The 22,947-nt window shown below is 48.6% G+C and overlaps 2 protein-coding genes across 5 annotated transcripts; both read right to left on the reverse strand.

Moving 5' to 3' along the window:
* Positions 1 to 2,177: 2,177 nt before the first annotated feature.
* ARL9 (ADP ribosylation factor like GTPase 9) lies at positions 2,178 to 7,871 on the reverse strand. 3 transcript variants are annotated; one of them, XM_061374481.1, is made up of 4 exons: positions 7,668 to 7,871; positions 7,150 to 7,318; positions 4,249 to 4,424; positions 2,178 to 3,350 (listed from the first exon to the last, which is right to left on the reverse strand). In XM_061374481.1, exons 1-4 carry the CDS (start codon positions 7,818 to 7,820, stop codon positions 3,171 to 3,173), a joined length of 678 nt encoding a protein of 225 aa, XP_061230465.1. In that variant the 5' UTR covers positions 7,821 to 7,871; the 3' UTR covers positions 2,178 to 3,170. The 3 variants fall into 3 exon arrangements, with proteins under 3 accessions (XP_061230465.1, XP_061230485.1, XP_061230476.1); XM_061374501.1 differs by lacking the exon at positions 7,150 to 7,318 and having other exon boundaries at positions 7,668 to 7,788; XM_061374492.1 differs by lacking the exons at positions 7,150 to 7,318; positions 7,668 to 7,871 and adding an exon at positions 5,997 to 6,713.
* A 1,438-nt stretch (positions 7,872 to 9,309) lies between these two features.
* Positions 9,310 to 22,630, reverse strand: SRP72 (signal recognition particle 72). Of its 2 annotated transcripts, XM_061374514.1 has the most exons (19): positions 22,466 to 22,627; positions 21,408 to 21,528; positions 19,925 to 20,048; positions 18,972 to 19,115; positions 18,111 to 18,222; positions 16,942 to 16,973; positions 16,211 to 16,335; positions 16,064 to 16,121; positions 15,764 to 15,895; positions 15,274 to 15,402; positions 14,703 to 14,775; positions 14,074 to 14,138; positions 12,978 to 13,073; positions 12,416 to 12,519; positions 11,731 to 11,808; positions 10,961 to 11,098; positions 10,661 to 10,698; positions 10,193 to 10,352; positions 9,310 to 9,567 (listed from the first exon to the last, which is right to left on the reverse strand). In XM_061374514.1, the coding sequence occupies exons 1-19, from the start codon at positions 22,575 to 22,577 to the stop codon at positions 9,393 to 9,395; spliced, it is 2,016 nt and encodes a 671-aa protein (XP_061230498.1). In that variant the 5' UTR covers positions 22,578 to 22,627; the 3' UTR covers positions 9,310 to 9,392. The 2 variants fall into 2 exon arrangements, with proteins under 2 accessions (XP_061230498.1, XP_061230509.1); XM_061374525.1 differs by lacking the exons at positions 9,310 to 9,567; positions 10,661 to 10,698 and having other exon boundaries at positions 10,207 to 10,352; positions 22,466 to 22,630.
* Between the last annotated feature and the right edge of the window lie 317 nt (positions 22,631 to 22,947).

The raw sequence follows: 22,947 nt of genomic DNA on the forward strand, positions 1-22,947 counted from the left end.
GTTAGGTTGATCAGAACTACATCCAGCCTGGCCTTGAATGCCAGCTATGGAATTGCCTCATCATGGAAAAAGCACAGAGAGTGAAAGCCTGAGGCATTGCTTCCCTTGCTTAGTACCATCTGGCAATAAGGCAGTGTAGACCTAGAGAGGAGTGGGGACACACAGAGAAGTGTTTGCTGACAGAAAACAGTCTGCATTGTGGGGACTCATCTGTGGTTCCTCTGATGGGGCTGATACCCCTTCCTGAGGTGCCAAGCCCCAGCAAACACTTGCCAGAGACCTCAGGACCACAGAGACCCTTGCAATGGCAGGCTGCTGTTAAAGCATCAGATGCCTGCTGATTTATCTCCCTGTCATGCCTAACCCCTGGTCACAGCACTACAAACAAGAGATCCCACAGAGGAAACTGCCTGTAGGACTTCGGTCCCCTGCCGCCGGTTCAAGACAGGACACGCTCAGGACAGCAGCCCTCATGTCAGGAGCCAAAAACCAGTTTCAGCTGCTCATTCCCAAGCAGCTCCCCAGAGTCTTTTCCATGCAAAGGTGGGAGGGGATGAAGGATTACCAGACAGAGAATTCCCCCCAGCCCAGCTACATTGCAGAGATGGCACTATCCCTGCAGGCAGGCTCCTCGCTTCTCCTCCAGCAACGGCACAGACCCACCACATAGGCACAGCCAAGCCCAGCAGAAAGTGCACATGGCCTTACTGACCCATATGACACTGCTGTGCAAAGCTTGCATCATGACCCAGCCAAGGAACAAGTCACACGTACATCCAGACCAGGTCTCTCGATTCACTTGGCAATTGTCAAGTAGTATATTGGGTTTTTCCAATTACAAAAAAGCTATTATTTTCTACTCTTTTATCATGGCAAAAGCTCTGGACACACAGGCGTCCTCACACAGGATGCACCTGCAGCAGTTCTGCAACTTGACTGATAAGCGGACTGCCCTTGCTGTTTGGTCCTGCTCCTGCTTCCCAGCAGGGAAAAAAGAAGGCCTTGCTTCAGTCAGGCAAAGAAACACCTCCCGTCCATGCCTGAGCTCACATGGACTAACTGCTTAGCCATCAGACTCATCAGACGTTGTTGGTCATGAGCAGCAGGCGGAACAGCAAACCCAGGCATCGTTTCCTCTGTGTGTTTATCACAGTGTCATCCGATATACTGACTCGCTGCCTGGCGTAAATCCCCGACCCAGCCCTCCCTGAGAGACGCAGGGCTTGGCCTGGATGCCCAGCCAGGAGGTCAGGTCTGGGGGTTCTTACCTGTCATAGGAGCTTGCAGAGTGGTAACGAGGAACTGCAAAGACAGGAAGAGGTGAATTTAAAAGCTTGGTAACACCGGCAGCTTGGACTGCCTGCTCTTCAATGTTAAACAATTGCAGGGAGGGTGGAGTCTCTGCATCTTCTCAGGATAGGTCTGCCTGGCAGCTATTTGTAAGGCTTTTCCCTGGTACCTTGCCGGGGCAGCTGCACAGCGATGCATTTACACACGAAGTGTTCCTCACCCAGCGGATGGGTAGTCTGGGAGCACCACGTCCCCTTATCAGCATCCTCCTCTTGGGATCGCTGTCCCCATCTCACCCCTTACTACTGCCCTCAGCCTGAGGGGCCTCGGTGAGCAGCGGCTGTATTAAACTGGGACTTTGCAGCAGCACAGAACAAGCCGCCATGCTTTCAAAGCGGGGACAGGAAAACCACGGACGCGCTGGGGAAGCCAGGCTCGGTTTCGAGGATCCACCTGCCCGCTGGCAGCAACGGCCGGGCTGGCATCCCGCTGCCGAGCAGACGCTCCGGTGGCGCTGTGGTGCCAGGGCCCCGCCGCTCCCGCCGTCCCTCCCTCCCTCCCTCCCGCCATGCCGTGCAGCATCCCCCGAGCCCCGCCGCGGCTGGGGTCTACCAGCCCGACCGCGAGGGGCTACCCCCGCCACCCCACACGGCCCCGTCCCCACACACCGGCTCGCGGCCCGGCCGGCGCCATGGTGCGCGCTCTCGTCGCCATGGCAACGGCTGCTGAGGGAAGCGCTCCTGAGGAGAGACCCCTCCCTCTGGCGGGCCCCGGGTACGGGAACCCGGCCGGCAGCGGAGGGCTGCGAGGGTCCGTCCTGCCGGAGGCTGCCCTCCAGGCTCTCCAGCCTCACGCCCTGCCCGTGTAAATGAGGCCCGGACCGCTGGTTTGGGTGACGCTTTCTGCTTTATGCATCTGTTCCAAAGGATGAAACTACACAACATTCATACAGTAAATGTAGCCGCGCAACAGGCCCGTTACAGAACTTGCTCCTGGATCGCATTCCTGGGATGTAATGCCAAGGACAATGGGAGAGTGACACTCATCGGGTACCCTTCCTCTCCTGCTTGTGTTAACACAAATCGCTTCCAAAAATCAACCGGTTTTTCACACATAAGACTGCTTGCTTGAGGACAACCCGGACTAAACTGAAACAAACCACTCAGCCCGATGGAGGAGTCCCACCTTTGGTGCCAATTTAACTTAAATGCTTCCAGTTACCACCTTAAATGACACCATTCTGGTTTTTCCCTGCAGGCAAAGAAACGCTTAATGTCTTACTGCGATTGTCTTCTTGTTCTTACCTACTAAAGAAACAATAACCAACGCAATTTCCAGAGATTACTAATCTACCACTCCCTTAAAGGCTGGCTCCAACACAGCAACAACAAAAACTGTCAAAGATACTAACTGCAGTACTTTAAATTTCTGACAGTGTCAAGAAGTGAGGTCTGGTTTTCAACAGAACACCACTGGTAACAGGGTCCTGTAAAACCTGAGGAGTACACGTTTCAGTTTAAACCTGAGACATCAAGCCAGGCTAAATTCAATGGATGCAACCTTGTTCCACTGGAGTGGACGTTTGATTCCCACCTGGCAAGAAGCCAGCTCAGCCCACCTAAGCTACACATCCTCTTAACTCTGCTATGTGGGAGACTAATTTTCCCCTACAAATACGCTAAATATTAGACTTACTTCTCAAATGTATTTTCAAACCAATACAAATTAGATTTTGTTACCAACTAGACACCGTTTTCAGGGGAATCCCACACTCGGAAGGAAAAGATACCTGTACATTTCAGTTGCCGCATGACAAACTGACCATACACTAACACTCTGTCTCCCTCAGCTGCACAGATCGCATTGTAGGAAAAGAGCTGTCACTGTGCTTCCAAAACCAGTTGCGCTATCAGCTCCTTGGCATCCTTCATGTTGGAGGAGATCTCGGAGCCATCTTCTGCCACATGGGTACCAATCAAGAACACCTTCCTGTTGTCCCCAGTATCATACAGTGCCAGAGCATCATGGATATCGGCGATGCAATATGCGCCTTCAAGGTCCTGATACACAAAACAAAAACGAGACCATTAGTTGCAAGAGGTAGCAGCACTATTCCCACGTTGCTGTTCTGTTTCTAGTCATTCCAGTGTTAATGACACCAGTGTAAAACTACTCACATATAGGAGCCAGACAAAAGTCTTGCTGCTCAAAGTGTCCGGCAAAGAGCTACAAGAACAGGGCAAACATGCCCTGCATGCCTTCTCAGCTACCAATGCGGGACTGTGGGACCTAGAGTAACAGCAGTAGCACCTGTGCTTGATGAAGCCAAAGCACTCAAGAGTAACACAACTACTAGTAACATGCCCAAGTTACCAGAAATTTAGGAGGTGACAAGGTAGAGTGAGACAAGGCATAGCCCTCATAAGAGAAAATCTGGGCTTAAAATCCCTGGGCTGTTCTGCCATCTGACATTGCACCACAGACACATTCCTGCCCCAGGTACAGCACCAGTCTTGGGAGAAAGCACTGCCTTGTGAGGAAAGCTGCTCTTCTCTCATGCTTCAGCAGCAGCCTTAGGAGCAACCAACCTGACAATCTGAATGCTAATAATGGTGCTTCACTTTTTGGCTCCTGCTAAGTAAAGTGGTACTTCTAGTACATTCGGAACAGAAACCTAACTCCAGGTCTGACTATAGTCTCTCCTGCAGCTCTCAAATCTTGCAACTGTACAGCAGTTTCTACCACAATTTCCACCCACAGTTCTGCCTGCACCATCTCCAAGCACAGGACCTGCATTTTGTAGATCCAAAACTCAACCTCAGACTATTTTCTTTTGCAGTCACCAGGTGTCCCAGAAAGACCCCCAGCTCCCAGCCATAAGGCCTCCTTTGAAAGGCTCTGTTGCTGTTTTCAGAGCTGCTCCCAGCCCAAGCTCAGCTAGCAGCAGGGAACTCTTACCTGCTTGTTGGCCAGAACCACCACCGGCAGGGTGGAGTTGTTCTGGATCAGTTGATGAAGCAGCTGTTTTGCCACAGGCAGTCGGGCATGATCAGCCGAGTCCACGACATAGATTAGCAACAGCACTTTGGGCAAGTACATTTTCCAGTATGAACGCAGAGATTCACTGCCCCCGACTGGAAGAGAAGATAGCAGCACAGGGTTCGCCAAGTAATCCAAGCAGCACTGCTCCCACAGCTGCAGACAGCAGGCTCTGGGCTGAAAACCCAAGGCGTCTGGGTTACCAAAACCTCAAAGTATTTGAGCTACTATATATAAGACTGGAAGTAGCTTTATTTTCCCCAGTCAAGTCACATGCAGACATATGTGTACACTCTGGGAACAAAAAACAAAATCATTTTAAGCTCTTATTGTGAGAGGATTCTGGGTTCAGTTTCTTATGCCTGCTTCCTGCCTTGTTGTTTCTTGTTCTCATGCAAGTAGGAAGAGTAGAAAGAGGTCCATAAACACCATGGGGAATGTCCCCACATAACCCACCTACACATGCCTACCTCATCTTGAGACAAAGCAGGCCTACAACTGCCAAAGAAGAAATTCAGCTCTGAGGCAGGGAGGGCTTTCATTAGGTTTGTATGACACTGGGGACTAGTTCAAAGCTCCCACAGCTTTCATAGTGTCAACAACCAGAGGTGCTTAGGAGGTGAGAAAACTCAAGCCCCAGCAAACCCTTCAGGCAATCCTTGGGATAAATCTTTGTACAGGTTACATTTTTACATGAGTTCTGCTTCGCTGGATACAGAGGAAAACTGTCCACCTTCAAAAGCAATTGCTTTTGCACATGCAGCAAGTTGTTCGAGATTGTTATTCCCATCTGGGGACAAAAAGAGTTTGGTGAGATTAGTAGGAGCAGGAACAGCTAACGTATATTAAGCATTTCAGAAGTGTTTTCTACTCTTCAGGTCTTCTCCCAGGTACACTGCAGAACCACACCTTCAAGAGTACTGAGGTGCAAAAAAGGTCTAGGTGACTCTCCCAAAGGTAGTTAAGTTTTCAGAACAATACGGTACAGTTCAGAACAATACAGTTCCCTATAATGTTCTCCTGCCTTACATGGGAGCTCTTTTCAAAACTGAGTTGCTAGTCAGCTGTCTTTTACTGCCCTTTTGCTGCGACTTTTACTATGACTTTTTTCAGTTTCAAAGCAATTTTACTTTCACTAAAGTAAAAATGATCCAGTAGCTTCAAGAACATAGAAAGGGAAACATCATTTCCTGCTAGGGCATGCCTGCCTCTTCTTCAAGAGCCCCAGCATATCTGCAGGCAGTATTGCGAGTCTGTTGCTGTGGAAAGGAGCCAAAGGGCTGTGACTGATGCATCATACTTGGGACAGATGTCTGTGATTCTGTACAATGATGTTGTGGGGCTCACCACCGCTCCCTTTGTTAAGTGAATTCATGCATAGCATAACCCAGGGGTCAGCAGCTCCCACAGAGAACGCTTTTTTTCCCCCAAAACAAGTAGGAACCCAGCAGAAGTCAGAGGCAAGATATCACCCACTTTTCTGTATGATGGTACAAATAAAAAGATAGAATGTTGATTTTCTATCTGTCTAAGCCAGTAAAATAAAACCCCTGCTGTCTGCTGATCACCTTGTGCCATGTGATCACAGCACAGGCTGCTAACCCCTGGACTAGGCGATGGTACAGACTGGATAAGTAACCAGATTAAAGAGCCATGCACAGATTTACCTGGCTGAAACTGGCCTGAGATATTTCACTTCCCATGGGTCAGATCGCAGACAGCACATCTCAGTGACTACCAACGTGGACCAGAGAGGGAAGGACAACTCAGAAACAACAGGTTCTGCCATGGGGTACATGGCTGTGGGCCCAGGCCATCCCCGGGCAGGAGCAGAGATACCTTAGGTTCCTCTGGGCTCAGCTAGACAAAACACCTCCCAGTAGGAGACATAAGTATCTCAGACCTACTGTGACAGGGGTGCAGAATACAAGCATTTCTGGAGAGACTGTTTCCCCAAGACACCACAGACACTCCTGTGGTAGTATTACTTGGAATGAAACTGCCTTAGTGGCCTCATCCTCACATCCCAGAAACCTGGGAACAGCACAACTCCTTTAGACCTGCTGACAAAGGTACAGAGGCATCTATGGACTAGCTGCCAACTGAGCCAGTTGAGCACTGGTACAGTACAGTGCAGAAGTAGCAGGAAGCAAAGGGCAGCTTTTGCCTCCACAGAAGGCAGGCACTCTCTATACCACGGACTGACCTGAATCCAGGGTCTCCACCTTCCCCCTCACCTAGCTGCACCTAGATCAGCTCTGACACCCCAAAAGCATCACAGGAGATGTTCTCTGCAGGCACAGGCAATACCCAAAAATCAGTGCTAAGGACAACACAAAGCTTAATACAAACCTACAGACATTTAAAAGTCATTAAAGACTAGAAAACACCACTTAAGAGTCTGAACAAAAAGGTATGAAGCTTTTCTACCTCTCTTCTTTCACCTTATTATTTATTCCTCTTTGTCTCCTGCCCTTTGCCAGGCATAAGCACCAAGGAGAAACTGTACAACACACAATGGCTATGAATCACAACACAGGCCTTACTGGGGACACCTTGCTCTGGGCTGGTTTCATACCATTAGGCTTGTTATCCTTCTCTCTCTGGGAGCCGAACTCCCTGGAGGACAGGGCTGAATGAACACACACCTCCTTTAACTCCAGTGTATCATTTCCTTCAAGAACTGGGGTGGGAAAGCAGAATCTCCAAGGAGAAAATAATCACAACTTCATGTTATCAGAGCAGGCACAAGGGAACCCGATCCCTAGGGCACAGGACAGGAACTTATTTTATGCCCAGTACTAAAACACGTTCACTCACTCTCCAGGAACTCCATCTGTAACTCTTCGGTGTTGACGCAGATGGCGTTGAAGCCCTCGGTGGGAGCCACGCTGCGCTTGACATGGTTAGTTACCAGGGAGTGGAGAACACTGGTCTTCCCAGCCCCATCCAGGCCCAGCACAAGTATCTGCTTACCGTGTCCTGTACCCTGCGAAGCGAGTGGCAGCACGCTTAGCCAGGCACCCAGGGCATGTGCAACGCTCAGCAGGCCTGGGGGAATAAGGGAGCTTAACAAGGGGTCGGGGGAGAGAATAGCAAGACACTTCCCAGTGGAGACGGTGCTGGGCTCCTGCGGCACAAGTACAGGGCCGCAGCGCCGGCCCGTCGCTGCCTGGGGGTGGAAAGCGGAGAGCGCGGTCCGGGCTCCGCCGCGCTGCCGAGGAGGACGCCAGGCCCAAGCGGCCCGGTATCGCATCCCCGCCGAGAGGCTCCGTGCGGCCCCGTTAGCGTTGCCCGGCCCAGCGGCCTCGCCCGCTGCCCCAACCCGGCCCCGGTACCTGATCGGCGGCGGCTGTGGCGGCAACAGGGCAGTCGGGAGTCGGCGCTGCCCGGCTCCGCAAGCGGACCCAGACCCAGGCCGCCACGGCAGCGGCCCCGGTGGCGGCCAGCGCCGCCCCCCACAGCGCAGCCGGCCGCAGACGGGTGCCCATGGCCGCCCCGCTCCCGGCACTGAGAGGCCTAGGGACGCACAGCGCTCCCCCTGCAGCCCTGCGTGCGCACGGCTCCCCCTGCAGCTCTGAACGCACGGCCTCTCTCAGCTGGGCTGTCAGGCTGAGAACTTGCCCGTGTCCATAAAGCCAAGAGCGAACGGTGTCACTGGCGGCCCTCTGCTGTCAGAGGAAGGCAGGCGTGCCCCACAGCTGCTGCCGCCTCGACCCCCCACAACAGGATTTGCTTCATGGGCACCCATCTCAGGGGGAGGCCCATATAGGGCACTGCCCGAGCAGCCCGGACAGGGCTCCAGCAGTGCCACAGGGCAGCGTTTCCATCTGGTCGGTTCCAGCCAGGTTTGAACAGAGAAAATACCTGGAGAACACAGAGTTGCATTCTCCTCCACTATCTCCTCTCCCCAAATCGCATCCTGTCACTGCAGGGTAGCACTCGCTCTCCTGTTGTCACCAGCTGCTGGCTAGGAGGATGCACAGGACTCAGACAAGTCACTTAACTCAAGCGGCTGCTAGTCATTCAGAAAGCCGTTTTCTGTTCTCTGTTCTTTCTTCTCACTTAGAGCACCACACATTTAGCCCCCTTTCCCGATACTCCCAGTGTACAGTCAAGGTAGTAAAGACTTTTCTATTCAGTAGATTTTTACTCCACAGGGACTCAGGGTTTGTGGTTTTTTTTAAGCCACTGTTAACATTTTCCTTGCTCTCCCCCTCTTCAGGCGTTTGCTTTAAATTCTGTCAGACAGAAGTCTTTGCCTTTTGGGCTGACTTAAGACAACACTCCCACTGAAAGTGCATGTATCGGAAAATGGCTTTGCTACATTCAGACCAAACCAGAAGTTTACAGAGAAGCATGGGAGCTGCCTGTAGGGTGCTAGGAAAGCAGACACACCTTCCACCGGACCACCAGATTCCACCTGAGAAGCACAACGCCTCTTCCACTCAGCCCACCACCACCAGCCACTTCAGTTTAACTCACCCTTTTGCCAAGCCTGCTAGAGTAAGGGTTGCAGAAAAAGGACCATCGAGTCATCTGGCACACACTTTGCCATGCTGTCTCTTAACAGCCCTGTTCTCCCCTTCACATTATCTTCTGCATCATGTAGCCCAGATGTTGTTTCCCAAGACCCTTTGTGCCTGTGCTCTTTGGTGATCAGAGACTGACGGCAATGAGACATACTGCATTACGCAGTTGGACACATTGTCAAATAAATTTGCTAAAGGCCTTAACATATACAGGAGGAGCACAAAACTACATTTCAAGAAGTTCTTGATTATTCCAGATCTTTTAAATGTTTGGCAACATGGACAGATTTCTTCCTAGAGGCTGCATTTCAGTTTAATGACAACATGAAGTCACAGGGGTAGCAAGCGTGAGGAAGGTGACTGTGAGCAGACCAGCCCACCTGAGTGCCTATCCCAGCCCATCTTCCCCCAGGCCCCCTACTGACAGGACAGAGATCCAGATGCCAAGTGTCTTTCCCCAGCACTTGCTTTCAACCTTTATTCTGCAGCCAGCATCACCTACTGAAGGAGAGAGGTTACATGTCCTGCTTTCTACCACCCTCCTTTAGACCCTTTCTTTTTCTTCTGCTGCTGTTTCTTCTTGGTGGCCGGAGCACCAGCGGGTTTTTGGTGCCTGGGAGGGATGACGTTACTTGTGGCTGAGACAGCTGTACCGCTGCCAGGCCGAGGGGAGGTAGGTGGGCTGCTGGCAGTCCTACTGGCGTCCCTGCAGGGAAATAAGAGAAGGAGACACCACGTGGGTTCACAGCCACGCACAAGATGTAGCACTACTGCAGGAAGCCGACAGCAAAAACCAGCAGCTGCCCAGTAAGGCATGTGAGGGCACTTATGCAAGCTTCAACATATATCGAAGGGCTGGATGATGGGAACATATCTCAAAGGGCAGGCAATCACCTAACTGATGTTTACTACATAGTGCAAGTCCTCAACAATGAAAGCAAGGGTAATTTTTAACAGATGTGTGACAGTTCACACAACATGAGAAGCCTTTCAACCCCCACACTCAGGCAGCGCAAATCCAACACCCTTTCTCTCTCGTTAAGCACAAAGGCACCTTTGTGCCAGCCCTCCTCACAAACACTGCTCAAGCCAACCCTGCCACAAAAGGCTTCTCATGCTTCTGTTCTGAGACAGCTGTATAAAGAGAAACTATCAGACAGCTCTGCATTGCTGTTACTTTAGAAGTACTTCCTTCTCTCAGATGCTAGTAAGTCACCATCTTGCTGTCGGGCCTCAAACACATTTGGAAAACCTGATTCCAGCTCAAATAATCAGCATCAACTCAGAAGGAAGTGTAGCGTTTTCCCAAATCATGACCAATGGGTACTTACAGTTCAGAGGAGCCAGATGTAGTTGAACCCTGAGTCCCCTTGCCAACCTGGTCCTTCTTCTTGCCCTTCTTTCGGCCACGATAGTAGGAACGCTCTCGCATTGGAAGCCACCGCTCGGGGTCAGGAGTCACCTTGGGGTCATAGTTCTTAGGCAGCTTTCCTGCACAACACAGCGCCAGGAAATGAGACTGGGATCAACACACTAGAGAGGCATCACCAAGGGATACATATAGCAGTCAGTAGCCAGGAAGTGCCAAGAGCCCAGCAACCCACACCATCCTATCAGACTGCTGCTCTCACTTCAGTGGAAAAATGCCTCATCCAAACAAGCTGTCACAAAGATCTAAGTTCACAGGAGCCCAGTCCTAGCAAAGAGCTCCAGCTCCTGGGGAGCTCAAAGCTGGCTATTTGAAGAAACAATCTGGTGAGCTCCATGGAGCTGTGTTGTGTCAACAGCTAGCAACTTACCCTTCTTTTTTTTCTTCTTCTTCTTCACATCCCCTTGTCTGAAAAGCAAGAAGAGAAACAGCTGCTGTGACACAGCACGGACACAGCAGACAAGCCAACTGAAAACTAGCTGTGGATAAAGCTGAACCAATCCCAGCTCTCTCAAAACTTGGTCTGCTGCTACCTCAAACTCCTTGCAGCTAGACATCGGGCTCCTTTTTCACCAGCCTGCTTTCCACAGCAATGCCCCCACCACACTAGGAGTGGTTCTTGTGCCACACCAAAGGATGATTGCACCAGAGGGACAGCAGACCGCTTTACCCTTGCTCTTTCTGCTGGTTGTCTCCAGTGAGCTTCCCAGCTTTCTTCCGAATGTAGGTTGCTCCGTGGGAGTTCTCCAGCGCATCGACATCTACTTTCAGTGACAGGGTATCTGAGGAAGGCAAGTGTTTGCTAAGACTGCAAGGGAAGAGTTCAGGGATGCAAACCGGCAAGCAAGAAGATAAAACACACAGGTTCGGCCAGACAGCAACAGGCAACATCAGCTTAAAAAATTCAGCCTGTTAGCAATGCAGACACCAGACAGGCTCATGGGGCTAGTTCCAGCTGTCACCAGTTTCCTACACAAGCTGGGATAAGCTGCTTAATCACCACCTGCCTCACTTTTCTTTATTACGGGGAAAGAAGCAGCAACTTCCTTTGAAAGCTGCTCAGGATGACAAGAGCAGTATGTGAACCTGATATTCTGGGTCACTGGGAGCTTAGCCACATTTTATAGGGCACAGTCCGGCATTACAACCACAGGTTTCAGATTCCAACAGAAAATACAGAGGAGCTCCTATTTTTGGTTCCATTATCAATTCTCAGAGAGAAGGTGGCCAAAGACAAAAGGGTCTCGGAACCCACAGTAATCAAACCAACTAAGGAAATAATAAGAGCTCCAGACAGCTTTACCTGGATACGTAGCTGTTCTGGAGACACTGACTGCCTTCAGGTGAGAATGGGTCTGAATTCTCTACACAGCTGAAATAGAAGGGACCAATGCCCAAATGCCCCTTTTTCTTTGTTCTGATACCACCTCAAAAGGATACACTTTAGCTTTTTCGGGGTCCACCAGGGAGTAGGCAGAAATTAGCTGTGCCAGAGTATGCACATCTTTTGGGTTTTGCCTTTGTAAGGGGGGAAAAAAAAAAAGGACCAAGTTACCAAGGTACACATTTATCCCAAAGACCAGCATCATCATGCAGTGCTTCCTGCTGCAGCATAGTTGCTGTCTGTGCAGATAGGCATGTTAGTCTGTGATCTCCTCCAGGGCACATTACCAAACATCACTCATGTGGACAAAGGGAAGTGCACACTTTCCACAGTATCACGAAGCAGGCAAAGAAATGCAAAAATCCCTCAGGTCCCAGCAGCAAAGACAAGTTAACAGTGTGCTGTCATCCCAGTCCCATCAAGTGCATAATAAACACTAAAACTTAGACATCCATGGTTTATATAGCACTAGAAAAACTGATGCATCCCCGTCCCCAAAGCAATCTTCAATGCACACAAGAGTCTTCTGGGACAGGTCAACCAGGTTTTCAAGGGAATATCAGCTTTGATCAAATGAACTATCCCTACTCCTTCCAAAGCATGGCTTTGCATTGGAGCCCCTGTGTGACAGCAACTTTAAAGCATGGCTACCAGTCAACCAACGCTGTCAGGTGCTGCCTGGCACAGGGCAGACTGCAGATGTCTCTGGGTGGAGATCTGTTCAGCAACCACTCAACTCACTTCCAGAGCTCCTCCAAATCGCTGATTGCTTCCTTCTTCCTGCCATGTTTTAGTTTAAAGTTGGCAGCTTCCCTTATCAATGACAAATGGACAGGAGACTTTGGCTGAAAGACACAGCAGCCATAATTAGTTCCTCATTATCACAGCACAGTGCCCACCTCTAGCTGGCTTTAATGCCCCTGAGACCTGGCCCCAGAGAACTGAGCTAGCATCCTGTCACATAGAATACAGGCCACCTTTGCACACCACGATGTGAGGCAGAACTGCATGGGACAAAGCAGCTTGGTGGTCCACAACGTGTTCTAATCAGGGAGAAGAACCGATTGCCACATTTGGGCACCCATCGCCACCACTCTTGTAATCTGACTGGAGCTCCCTGTTTGCAACACATCTAAAATAATGAAACTGTGATAAAACAAATGCTCACAAAACAGCTCACTGGTCTCCAAAGCCCTGACTGGATGAGTTGCTGGGGCTATGCATCAACAGGAAAAGCAAAGCTGGACTAGCTAGAAAAGCTAGAAAAACCTAGAAAAGACTAGCTCCTCGGGTTCTGACTTACCTGGAATTGCTGATACCACTGGATAGCCTGTGTGAAAACTTCAATTGCACTGTCAATGTCCTCTTCATGACTGTACATTGTCACCAACGCAGACACCTGCAAACAAATATTCAAGAGCAGCTTATAGCACATCTTCAAACAAGCTGTATAGCCAGAGAGTCAGAAGTTAAATGATGGCATTTCCTAAAATCAGCACTAATGTGAGCTTTCTGCTCCATCCCTAAAAGCCAGCTGTGGCAAAAGACAGGATACCCAGGCAAGACCTTCCTACCTAGGTTCCTCCCAAAGAAATGTCCCCACCAGTCTTTCTCTTACAGTACAAGCTCAAGACTGCATTCACAGAAAGAACTTCCTTGTCTGAGCACCTTCTTCGCTTGCACTGGACAGTTTCATTAAAAACCCTTTTTCTTCCCCCATGCTCTATCCCAATATCCTTAAAAAAAGTAAATCAGTACTGAAGAGATGATACAGACACCACCTGTGTGTCTGCACCCCAGCTGTAACTAGAGATAAGGCAGGGTAGGGAGCTGCTAATGCTTAACTGCCCCTATAAATTACTTTGATCCTCAGCACTTGCAATTGGAACAGACCCATAACTGCCAGCCTCTGCTCAAGATGCTTACACTGTAAACTTGAGCATCTTCAAGGTCAAAAAGCTTTTTGGAATGCAGATGGGGACATGCATGCAGACCAGGGTGATGCTGTGGGGTTGGAACATGTGGCACTTTCTGCCCTAACACCTGTTGTGCTAGAGCTGCTTGAGAAACTTCCCAACAGTACATACCAGGGAAGCAGCTGCTCCAGCCATGTTACGCAAGTAAATCCGGGCAACATGCAGGTCTGAGCAATTACAAGAGAGCAGGAATATAGGCAGAGAGCATCTATGCTGACAGCCAGAGTACCTCTGTGGCTAAATTCACGCCACCTGATGCAAATTATAATCCCACCTTTGTCCAAAACAAGGAAGATGGGCTCAAAATCCCTGCAGACACTCAGGTCAAATGAAAACCACAGCCAAGAGGCAACAAGGAGCAGGCAGCACAAAGCTGTGCTACCTGAGAAAAACCTCACACGGTTCAGGCTGAGTTTTGCTTACCATACCAGGCTTGTGCTGAAGTTCTTCTATGCTCCTCAGGATCATGCAGGCTTTGGTAACACTGCCTACAGGACACAGAGGGAGGAGCAAGTTCTGAGAGACACAGTTAACACTTCAACTGGCCAGTGAACTTTCAGCCAAAGGTATACAATGGGAACATAACAATTCTCCTCTTGGAACACATCCCCGTTTCCAGGAATAAAGGACAAGTCTCCACAAAAAAAAAACACCTTTCTGCCCTTGCCACATCCTGCAAGGATTCAGGAGCAAGCTTTTGCAAGCAGGGTCTTCTCTTCCAGGAGGAATTCTGGACTGCCTGACTATATACAGGAATGGTACCAGCAGGGAGCCACATACTACTCCCAAGACCCTCCTGCCCAGAACAGATTCAACCCTATTACAAAGGCTGTGGGCATCTCTGCCAGGAGCCTCTGAAGCCTGGATATCCAGACATTAAGCTGTAAGCATTATCCTGCCATAGCCATATATACAGAATACCCAACTGAAAGTATCTCTGTTCTCAACCCATCACAGTGACTGCAGCAAAGACTGCCCTAAAATCTGTTTTTATCACGCCTCGTACCATTGACACGTGCAGACACTTCCCAACAAAGTAGGACACTGGATACCTTGTGCAATTTTTAGCTGGGCCATCGTCAGCTTGATCTCAGCTGCATTGGCAGGGTGCTGGTCTGCAAAGTCCTGAGAGTCAGAAGAAAGAACAATTCAACATGTGCGTGGGCACCAGGCTGCTGCCTGTGCTCAGTCACAGCAAGCTGGCAAGAGCCAAAGGAAGCCTTCCAGCACAGGCAGGCTTCAGCACAAAGTTGAGGTGGGCCCCAAAATGTGCCTATCACCCTCTCAGATTTCTGTCCCAGGCCGCTCACTCTCCCCAAAAAAGAGGCTGTTGCAAACTCCTTGCAAGCAGAGCAGGAAAGCAGCAGAGCTCACTGCTTACCCTACATGTCTACTACAGCTTCCCAAGCACAAAAATCAGAGGTGCAAGAGAATGATTCCCATTTAAAAGCAGCATCATTCAGCTGGGTGTAAATGCTTTCCAGCAGCCTTAAACCAAACCAAAATAAGTATAGTCAGACACCCCCGGGAATTTAACACAGACAAAACAACCAAAGTGGAACAGCACAAGAGAACACAAAGCCCAAGTTTAAATGGAGCTTGTCCAACTTTTTCTTAACCTACCTGCAGAAGCCCTACAGCCTTTGCATGCTGCTTCTCACGACACAGTTGGGCAGCCTGGATCAGCACAGGGAGAAGATGCTCAGGGCTCTGTGACTGCAGGCTTGCTGACAGCTTGCGGCACTGATCTGCCTGAGGAGTGGAAAGAGAGAATACACTTTTCTCAACCTCTGTAAGCACCTAATACAGGGCTAACATATCAGTTGTATCTGAGAAGTGATGGTTTCCCTGAAGTGGGACACAAAACCAAGAAGGCCTCTTAGCAGCACTTCAGATGCAGCTAAGAACCCCACACACCCCTTCTGTCTTCTAATAATTTCCAATCATCCTTCCTACAGCCACACTCAAGTCACTACATAACTGTCTGTTCTTTTAGGGACCTAAACAAAGTGGTCTTATCTTTTGCCACAGAACAGCTACATATTCATTTTTGGCTACTCAAACTCCTGTGGAGTAAATCTGCAGCTACTTACTGCAGGTAAGTCTCTCCTACCTGGTTAGTGTACATTGCCAGCAAAGCTTTGTTGAATTCAATCGCCTGGAGCTGTTTCTTGGAGAGCTTGTGTTCAACACCTTCTGCATTGGTCAGCTTCACTTTTTTCTTTGAGTCAAAGACATTTTGGTCCTGGGGAAATCACACATCATGAGAAGATTTCACTACGTTCCTTGAAGATGAAAAAGTCTCTGGGCCTGTGATTTAACTACTGTTTAAGAAGAAGTCTTTCCTGGTTACTGCCCTTCTCTCCACAGAAGTAGAGATGCAGGCTCAGTAAAAAGCAAGTTAATTCTATACCTTGTTAATTGTGATGATGTTATTTGCAATGACAGCAAGGAGTCCCACATCTGTTGGCCTGCAGATACAAAAGGTAGAAAGCACATTATTAAACAATGGTCTCTCTACAGATGGAAGACTGAGCATTTGTTCTAGGAAAACCCTTACTTCAACTTGATTATTTGATTGTAGAGCTGTAGAGCATCCTCTGTACGACCCTGTAGTTGCATGATATAAGCCATTTGACCATGAATAATGGCTAGTTCAGCTTCAATGTCTTCCTCGGTCACATCCTAAAGGAAAATCAAGGCAAAAAGAAAAAAAGCTGCCAACTCACTTCTCTTTCCTTGGCTTCAGCATTCGGCTAGCAAATGTCTATAAGCTCTTTTGGGCAGCAAAGTACCCCAGCTATTACAGATGAAGGCTGTAGCCACAGCACAAATACAAGCACATCTGGGTTAAATCACGGGAAAAGAAAGCTTCACCTTCTTCTGCAAGAATCTGAAGATACCCTTAACTTGTGCCCTGAATCTGCCCCTCAGCTCCAAGTGACAGCAATTACAAATCTCGCATTTCCCACAACCCACTCAGCATGTCCATCCATAGTAGAGTGGGTCCCAGAGTGGTTTCACACAACCTTTATCCATGTTGCCTGCATCAGCACAGGCAACTGCGCAGAGTAGAGCACCAAACACCTGACAGCATTAGCTACCCTTCTGCAACAACTATGATTGCTGCCCCAACCTCACAGCAGGTACCAGCAACAGCAGCAAGTTGTGCTGGGTAATACAGCACAGCAGCTTTGGCCACCCTCTGCTACCTGCAGTACACTTTATGACTGCACCTCTGTTCACACTGGTGCAAAGCAAACACTTTCCAGAACAACATTAAGAACTTACAGAGTCTTCCGACAGCGACTGGCGGCACAGCTCTAGAAGGAAAAGCAAAATGAAGAACAGAATTTAGAAGGCTTTAGGGACAAAAAAGTCACCTAGAAGTACGGGGGAACATATAATTTTTTCATGTGTCCCTGAAACTTCTGCAGTGTTACAAGGGCACATCGGACAGATCTGATGATGGATGGGAATAAGCATGAGGGAGAAGACTACATGATATGGAAGAAATATCAAATGCACAAGAGATACTGTCCCTCCCAGAGATGCCTTCTGAGAGCAAAGTCACACACTCATTTTCCCTCCTGAGCATATTTCCTTAAACATAGCTCCTGATCTTTTACGTAGTGATCACTCAGCTGCAACTGCTCACCATCTTGGGAGTTATTTTACAGCGCTACAAGCCTGCAATATTCAGATTACATCTCCCTTTATGGGGAACAATTCCATCAGTTTTCAATACACATACCAGTCACTTCTTAATGTTCTCATACACCTCACCAGAACATCACTTGCTTTGCTCTCCAAAGGACTATGATCACACTACATAGGCCTAAATTACACATACTTAATAAATCAGTTGTACAAAAGAGCTGCTATTCTATCATCAAAATTAGGACAGAACTGACCTATTTATCTGCAAAAGCAATCAGAACAGACAGAAGCTAAGTCTTCCTAAGGCTCCCGCTGCTCCAGCCTGCTTTTTCTGTTTTCAAACACAAACAAATACCCCTTCTACTCCAAATACAAAATCCTCTCTACTAAAAAGCTCATTTATTGGCTTATACTAATTTTATACTTAATTCAGGCTATTAAATATTTTTAGTTTTTAGAGTGTATTTATATATATATATATAACAAAACCAGCAGTTAGTGTATATTAATTATCATGCTTATGAGATTACATTCCTGACTACTTCTTACTTCAAAAAAGGCACTGCACACCAGTCAAGGCTGTAAGAGACCCAGGAGATGGCACATGCCACATAGCTCTGGAAAAGAGCTCCAGAGCAGTGTGCCTACAGAAACACCAGTTCTGTAAGGAACAGTCAAAAACTTACGTTCCTCCTGCTAGTCAGTTTGTAAGTTCTGAAAACCTCTTTCTGACTGTCTACAGAGAGCAAGTAACTACTTCTATCACACAAAGCTTCCCTCTCACCTCACCATGTTTTTACCTTCCGCTCTCTGTAGTTTTTTCATTGCTTCATTCAGCTTTCCTTGCCCAATCAATGCACATGCACTGTTATAACACAGCTCGTAGGTGGCTTCTCGAAGGCCCAAATCCTCCTAGCATGAAAAGCAAAATGTAACTGCATTAACACCAACCGAGCTATCCAGTTTTGACAGATAATGGACACAAAATTATAGTTTTCATGCACATTCAAACTATTCCTCTCAAAGTAAATTCAGAGGCAGTTTAAAGCGCAAACAAGTCACTGCAAAGAATCTTCCCTCACACTGCGCAACCAAGTCAGAGGCAATTGACAGGGCAGCAATGAAACATTAACCCAAGTTTAGGGACTACTTAGGCTACTGAAAGAGGGAAGGTTACAAACCACTACTCTAGAGAACCAGAAAGTGCATCCACAACGCTAAGCACGCTGTGCACACCTCCAAGGACAAAGATCTCTGAAGAAATGGGAACACTGCAATCTGCACTTGGTCATGAACCAAAATATTCTCAACCATGGCTAGGTGATCCAGGCAGTTAGCTTTAACCTGGGCAAGAGGGTAAAGAGACACGGGGAAGTGCTAGTCACAAGTGTTCTGCCTAATGCAAGCTCAGAGAAATGTACTTCCTGCTCAGTTGTGACATCTATAACATGAGTTTCCTAGAGATCAAAGGTGAAGTTACAACTCATTAACAGTAACAGCGTTATTCCCTCCATACAGGGAAAACTGCTAGGTGATCTTCAATGTACTCAGAAGTCATTAAGAGACAGGAAAACGTTTCTACCCTGTTAAATATCTACAATTCCATATCCTACACTCCTTGGATCTCACTCTTCCACATATACATGCACACACTTACTTACTGGCATCACCTTCTCCCACGTGCTTTGCGCTGCCACGACAGCAGAGAGGTTGGTTTTTCTCTCTTCCTCATACTCATCCTGGGAGTTGCGGATGAGATCCCTGTATGCAGCCAGACAATCATCGTAACGCTCCAGCCTGTACAGCTGAGAAGTGGAAGGGATTAGCCTTCAGGACAGTATTTCCCTGTGTGTGTCAGTAACTACAGTCTCCTCCCTTCCTCCCCATGGGCTGTGGGCTGCAGAGCATCATACATTTTAAAATTACTAATATTTGCATCTACCTTTAAGGGCAAACTCTATAGATTAGACTTGCAAGGACTCAAGCAATGACACCAGATACCTGTGCACAAACAGCACAGTTCTTACTCCTAAAACAGCTTCTTTAAAAGCAGCAGTTTACACAGTTTTGTCATCAAACAGCCCTTTTCCAGCTTGGATAACCTCTCTATTTTTTCTCAAGGAAAGGTTAAATGGTGTTTCATGCAGCTGAGAGAAGACAGCCAATTCTTCACAAAACTATTCTGATCTACCAGGGAGAAACTAGAGAAGATACACAACTTCTTTTCCACTTTACTTCTAATGACTGAGATGGCAGCCCCTGCAAACCATTCCTAGACAGGTATCTAATGCATGCAGGGAGCTCAACCTCAAATAAACCTCATCAGCTCTCTTCCATCTTCCATCCCCTCAGCCAGATGGCTATTACCAGGCCAGACCCAAGGACAGCAAGTTACAAATGTAACTGTATTGCTTTGGTTCAGTGGCAATAAGGTGACAATTCTGCCTTCAGCAACAAGAGTCTGAAGCTCCACAGAAGCTGGAGCAGTTGGGAACTGTACCTCTCCTTACTTTCCAGGCAGAGAAGGAAACTCTGTCCCCATACTTGCCCCACGTTAGAGGGACAAGGTATCCAGCATATGAAAATCCCACCAGGAAGAAAAGCCCGTAATTACCACTTGTCCATAAAGCTCCTTCAGTTTGTCTGTCTGCTGACTGGCACTCTGAATGGTCTTGAGAGCATTTTCAATACGATTGAGCCTGTATTCGCAGTAGGCCTTCTCAAAGGCAATAACATCACTGCAAGAACAAGACAAAAGTTGACAGCATGCACTGTAGTCTTCATTCAACAGCGTTCAGCCACCTGAACATACTTGTTTAAGTAGCCCTAATTAGTCACAGACTGCTACATAACCGAAGAGCCAAACACCAGAGGTGAGCACATGATCCCAGGTTACTGAATTATGTATCTGTTGAGCACTGACAGTATCTTAAACCTACTTTGTGTTCAAAAGAGAAGGAATATCAAAGCTCCACCTAAACAGGAGGTTCTTTTTTCCGGTGTTTCCAGACACATGGCATTTCAAAACCCTGTTTCATACTGATTATGAGAATCAAATGCTGAATGGCAAAATGTTACCAAACTTCATTATGTGACTCCTTCTTAAGGAGAAAGCATATCATTACAGCAAAAGATTGCTTCTGTAAAGTTTCAACGACAGTCAACTAAGAGAAATGAAATTGTATGAAATACAGTCCCTCTTAGAGCCTGATACTAAGCCAATGGTAACATTAATCTGCTTTGAAATAGCAGCCCAGCAGAACTGCAGCAAAAGGGTTTGCTGATGCTAAGATAAAACTGGCTTCAAAGGAAGCTCACACCAGCAGGGAAACACTATCAAACAAGCAGCACCTTGAATACTCTGTGCCACTTATCCCAGAGTTACCACTTAAGCCAAAGGAAAATTAATCAGTGATTCCCTTAGTCCATAGTAGTTACCAGCTCTTCCTTTGCCTATTTAAAACTATCCATCTAGCTGAGTATTCAGAGAGTCTTGAAAACTAACAGTTAAGAATTAAAACAAAGCAGTGGGCCAGTCTCACTGCAGGACAGGACAACTTTAAGACAGAGCAAGAACCACCACTTCCCCTGCTCTGCAGGATGCAAAGACAGACACATAGTAGAGCCAAGCTAAAGAAATTAGAGGGAATGTGACCACCACCACAAAAGCTGAAGCATCACCTTCTGGCTAGCAAAGAAAAGGACCCCAGGGAGCAGTATGAAGAGATGGCCAAGCAAAGCCAACAGCTAGCTGCAACTAGCAAGGGTTTTTCCTTTCTTCACTCCCCATGAGATTTGTCCTCTCCTCTTGTATCACCTATGGCGCACATCAACAAGCAGAATTAGCTCATGAAGATGACTGGAAACTAGATTAGGGACAATCCTTCAACAGCAGGATGTTAGACTGTCTTAAACTTAATCAAACCACCTCTGACACCCAGAACAAATCAGTGCTTCACTAAGAAGCCCAATCCCAATGGCTCTAAGCACCTCCCACCCTTTGTTTTGTTGCTTATTACTCCCCCCCACAAAAGCTACAGTAGGTTCTCAAGGACGTGTGGTTTCAGATTTGTAGAGTACAGCAAGACAAAACTCACTTGGTTAACACTTTCGTATGGGTGTTGATTACACTGAGGGCTTCCTTGAAGTTCCCGTTCTGGATAAGACACACTACTTTACACTGAAGTGCAGTCACATCATCTCTGCTGATCTGCAGTACTGGAGAGGAAAACAGTTTCAACACAGCAATCTAACTCATTATCACACACACTAAGGCTTTGCAAAAGCCAAATGCTGTTACAGTTGCAAAACCCCATCATTGAGAGCAGTTATGCCAATTTAAACAGGTCCTGGCATGGCTCGCCTTGGCTCAGATTGTGAAACAAATCCTGTCAGGATAAAGGTTCCAGTATAAATACTGAACTTACCCAAAGTGATTGTTGTGCTTTGGAGCACAGCTGCACCAAAGGAGCTGTGCGCACCTGGGCAAACCTTTCGTTGGCCTTCCATTACCAAGCAGAGAATACAGTGCCAACACCTGAGTGCCACGTAAAGTGTACACAGGAAGAAAGAGGCCTGACATACAAGAAAGCAGGCAGTCATTTTATATGCTAATACTTTCTGCCAAAGGAAGTAGTGAAGGAGAACTAGGAGAGAGAAACTTGGCCACAGCGTGCTTTATACTGCAGTCCCACTCCGGATACCAAACTATCACAACGAGAGCAGGCTTACTTCCGAGCATTACCACTCCAAGTGAGTCGGTCCCTGCTCACCCCACCGCCCCTCCTGCTCCCGGGAGAAATCCCTCCTTCCTCCCGCCAGCGACACCGAAGGAAACCCCGCCGGTAACTCCGAGAGCTCGGCACACCGCAGGGGCTGCGTCACGCTACCGCCGCTCACCTCCCCTGGCACGGTAAGAGCTACTGGGAGCGGAGCGCGCCGGAGCACCGCTTGCCCGCAGCCCGGCAGGCGGAAGCCGCCCGTTCCGCACCGCGGCCGCGCCCCCATCACACCGATCCTTGCAAAAGGCCAAGCGCATGGCGGGGAGCAACACCGGCCTGCAGAGACGTGAGGCGGGGGGCAGGAACGGCTCCGTGCCCGGCCCGCTCCCGGGAACAGGCAGTCCGGCCGCGCACACACTGGCTCACTCACTCACTCTTGTTAACGGACTTGAGCGCGCGGGCGAAGTCTCCGTTCTGCCCGCAGCGGTTCACCTCGCTCCACAGCGCCGCCGCAGCCCCCGAGCCACCCGCCGCCGCCGCCGCCATCTTGGAACCGGGAGGAGAAACACGTCGGGAGGGGGCGGCACCGGCGGCTGCCCCGGAACCGGAAGGGCCTCCCTGGGCTCCTCCCACAGCCTGGTCCCTCACACCGCCGTCAGCAGCCGTCTGTCAGCAGCTGGCCTGCGGGCCCGGCCCCTCACAGTGCCGTCAGCCGCCCTTCTCCGTACAAGTACCCGACACCAGTGTGCGACGTTGTGCGAGAGTTGTGCACAGCTGTGGCGCCTTGGTTATTGCCACATTACTCAGCTCAGCTCCTCTTCCCGTGTTGTAACTGAAGAGCTTTTTTTTTTTAATGCTTTAATCAACTTTTTCCCCCCTCTAAGAATAAACTGAAAAGTCGGCCGATGTGATCAGA

The sequence above is a fragment of the Neopsephotus bourkii genome, unplaced genomic scaffold, assembly GCF_033783945.1.
Source record: "Neopsephotus bourkii isolate Nb327-2 ecotype Australia unplaced genomic scaffold, CSIRO-AGI_Nbou_v1 NB_168, whole genome shotgun sequence".
Lineage (NCBI taxonomy): Eukaryota > Metazoa > Chordata > Aves > Psittaciformes > Psittacidae > Neopsephotus > Neopsephotus bourkii.

What these genes read in the sequence shown, in the direction of transcription:
- ARL9 (XM_061374481.1), bottom strand. Translation starts at nt 7,820, where the DNA reads ATGGGCACCCGTCTGCGGCCGGCTGCGCTGTGGGGGGCGGCGCTGGCC. An exon ending in CCACAGCCGCCGCCGATCAG is followed by an intron (nt 7,319 to 7,667) that starts GTACCGGGGCCG and finishes CTCGCTTCGCAG; the next exon opens with GGTACAGGACACGGTAAGCA. An exon ending in ACAGATGGAGTTCCTGGAGA is followed by an intron (nt 4,425 to 7,149) that starts GTGAGTGAACGT and finishes CTTCTCTTCCAG; the next exon opens with TCGGGGGCAGTGAATCTCTG.
- SRP72 (XM_061374514.1), bottom strand. Translation starts at nt 22,577, where the DNA reads ATGGCGGCGGCGGCGGCGGGTGGCTCGGGGGCTGCGGCGGCGCTGTGG. An exon ending in GCTCAAGTCCGTTAACAAGA is followed by an intron (nt 21,529 to 22,465) that starts GTGAGTGAGTGA and finishes TTTCCTCTCCAG; the next exon opens with TACTGCAGATCAGCAGAGAT. An exon ending in AGTGGTATCAGCAATTCCAG is followed by an intron (nt 12,520 to 12,977) that starts GTAAGTCAGAAC and finishes TGTGTCTTTCAG; the next exon opens with CCAAAGTCTCCTGTCCATTT.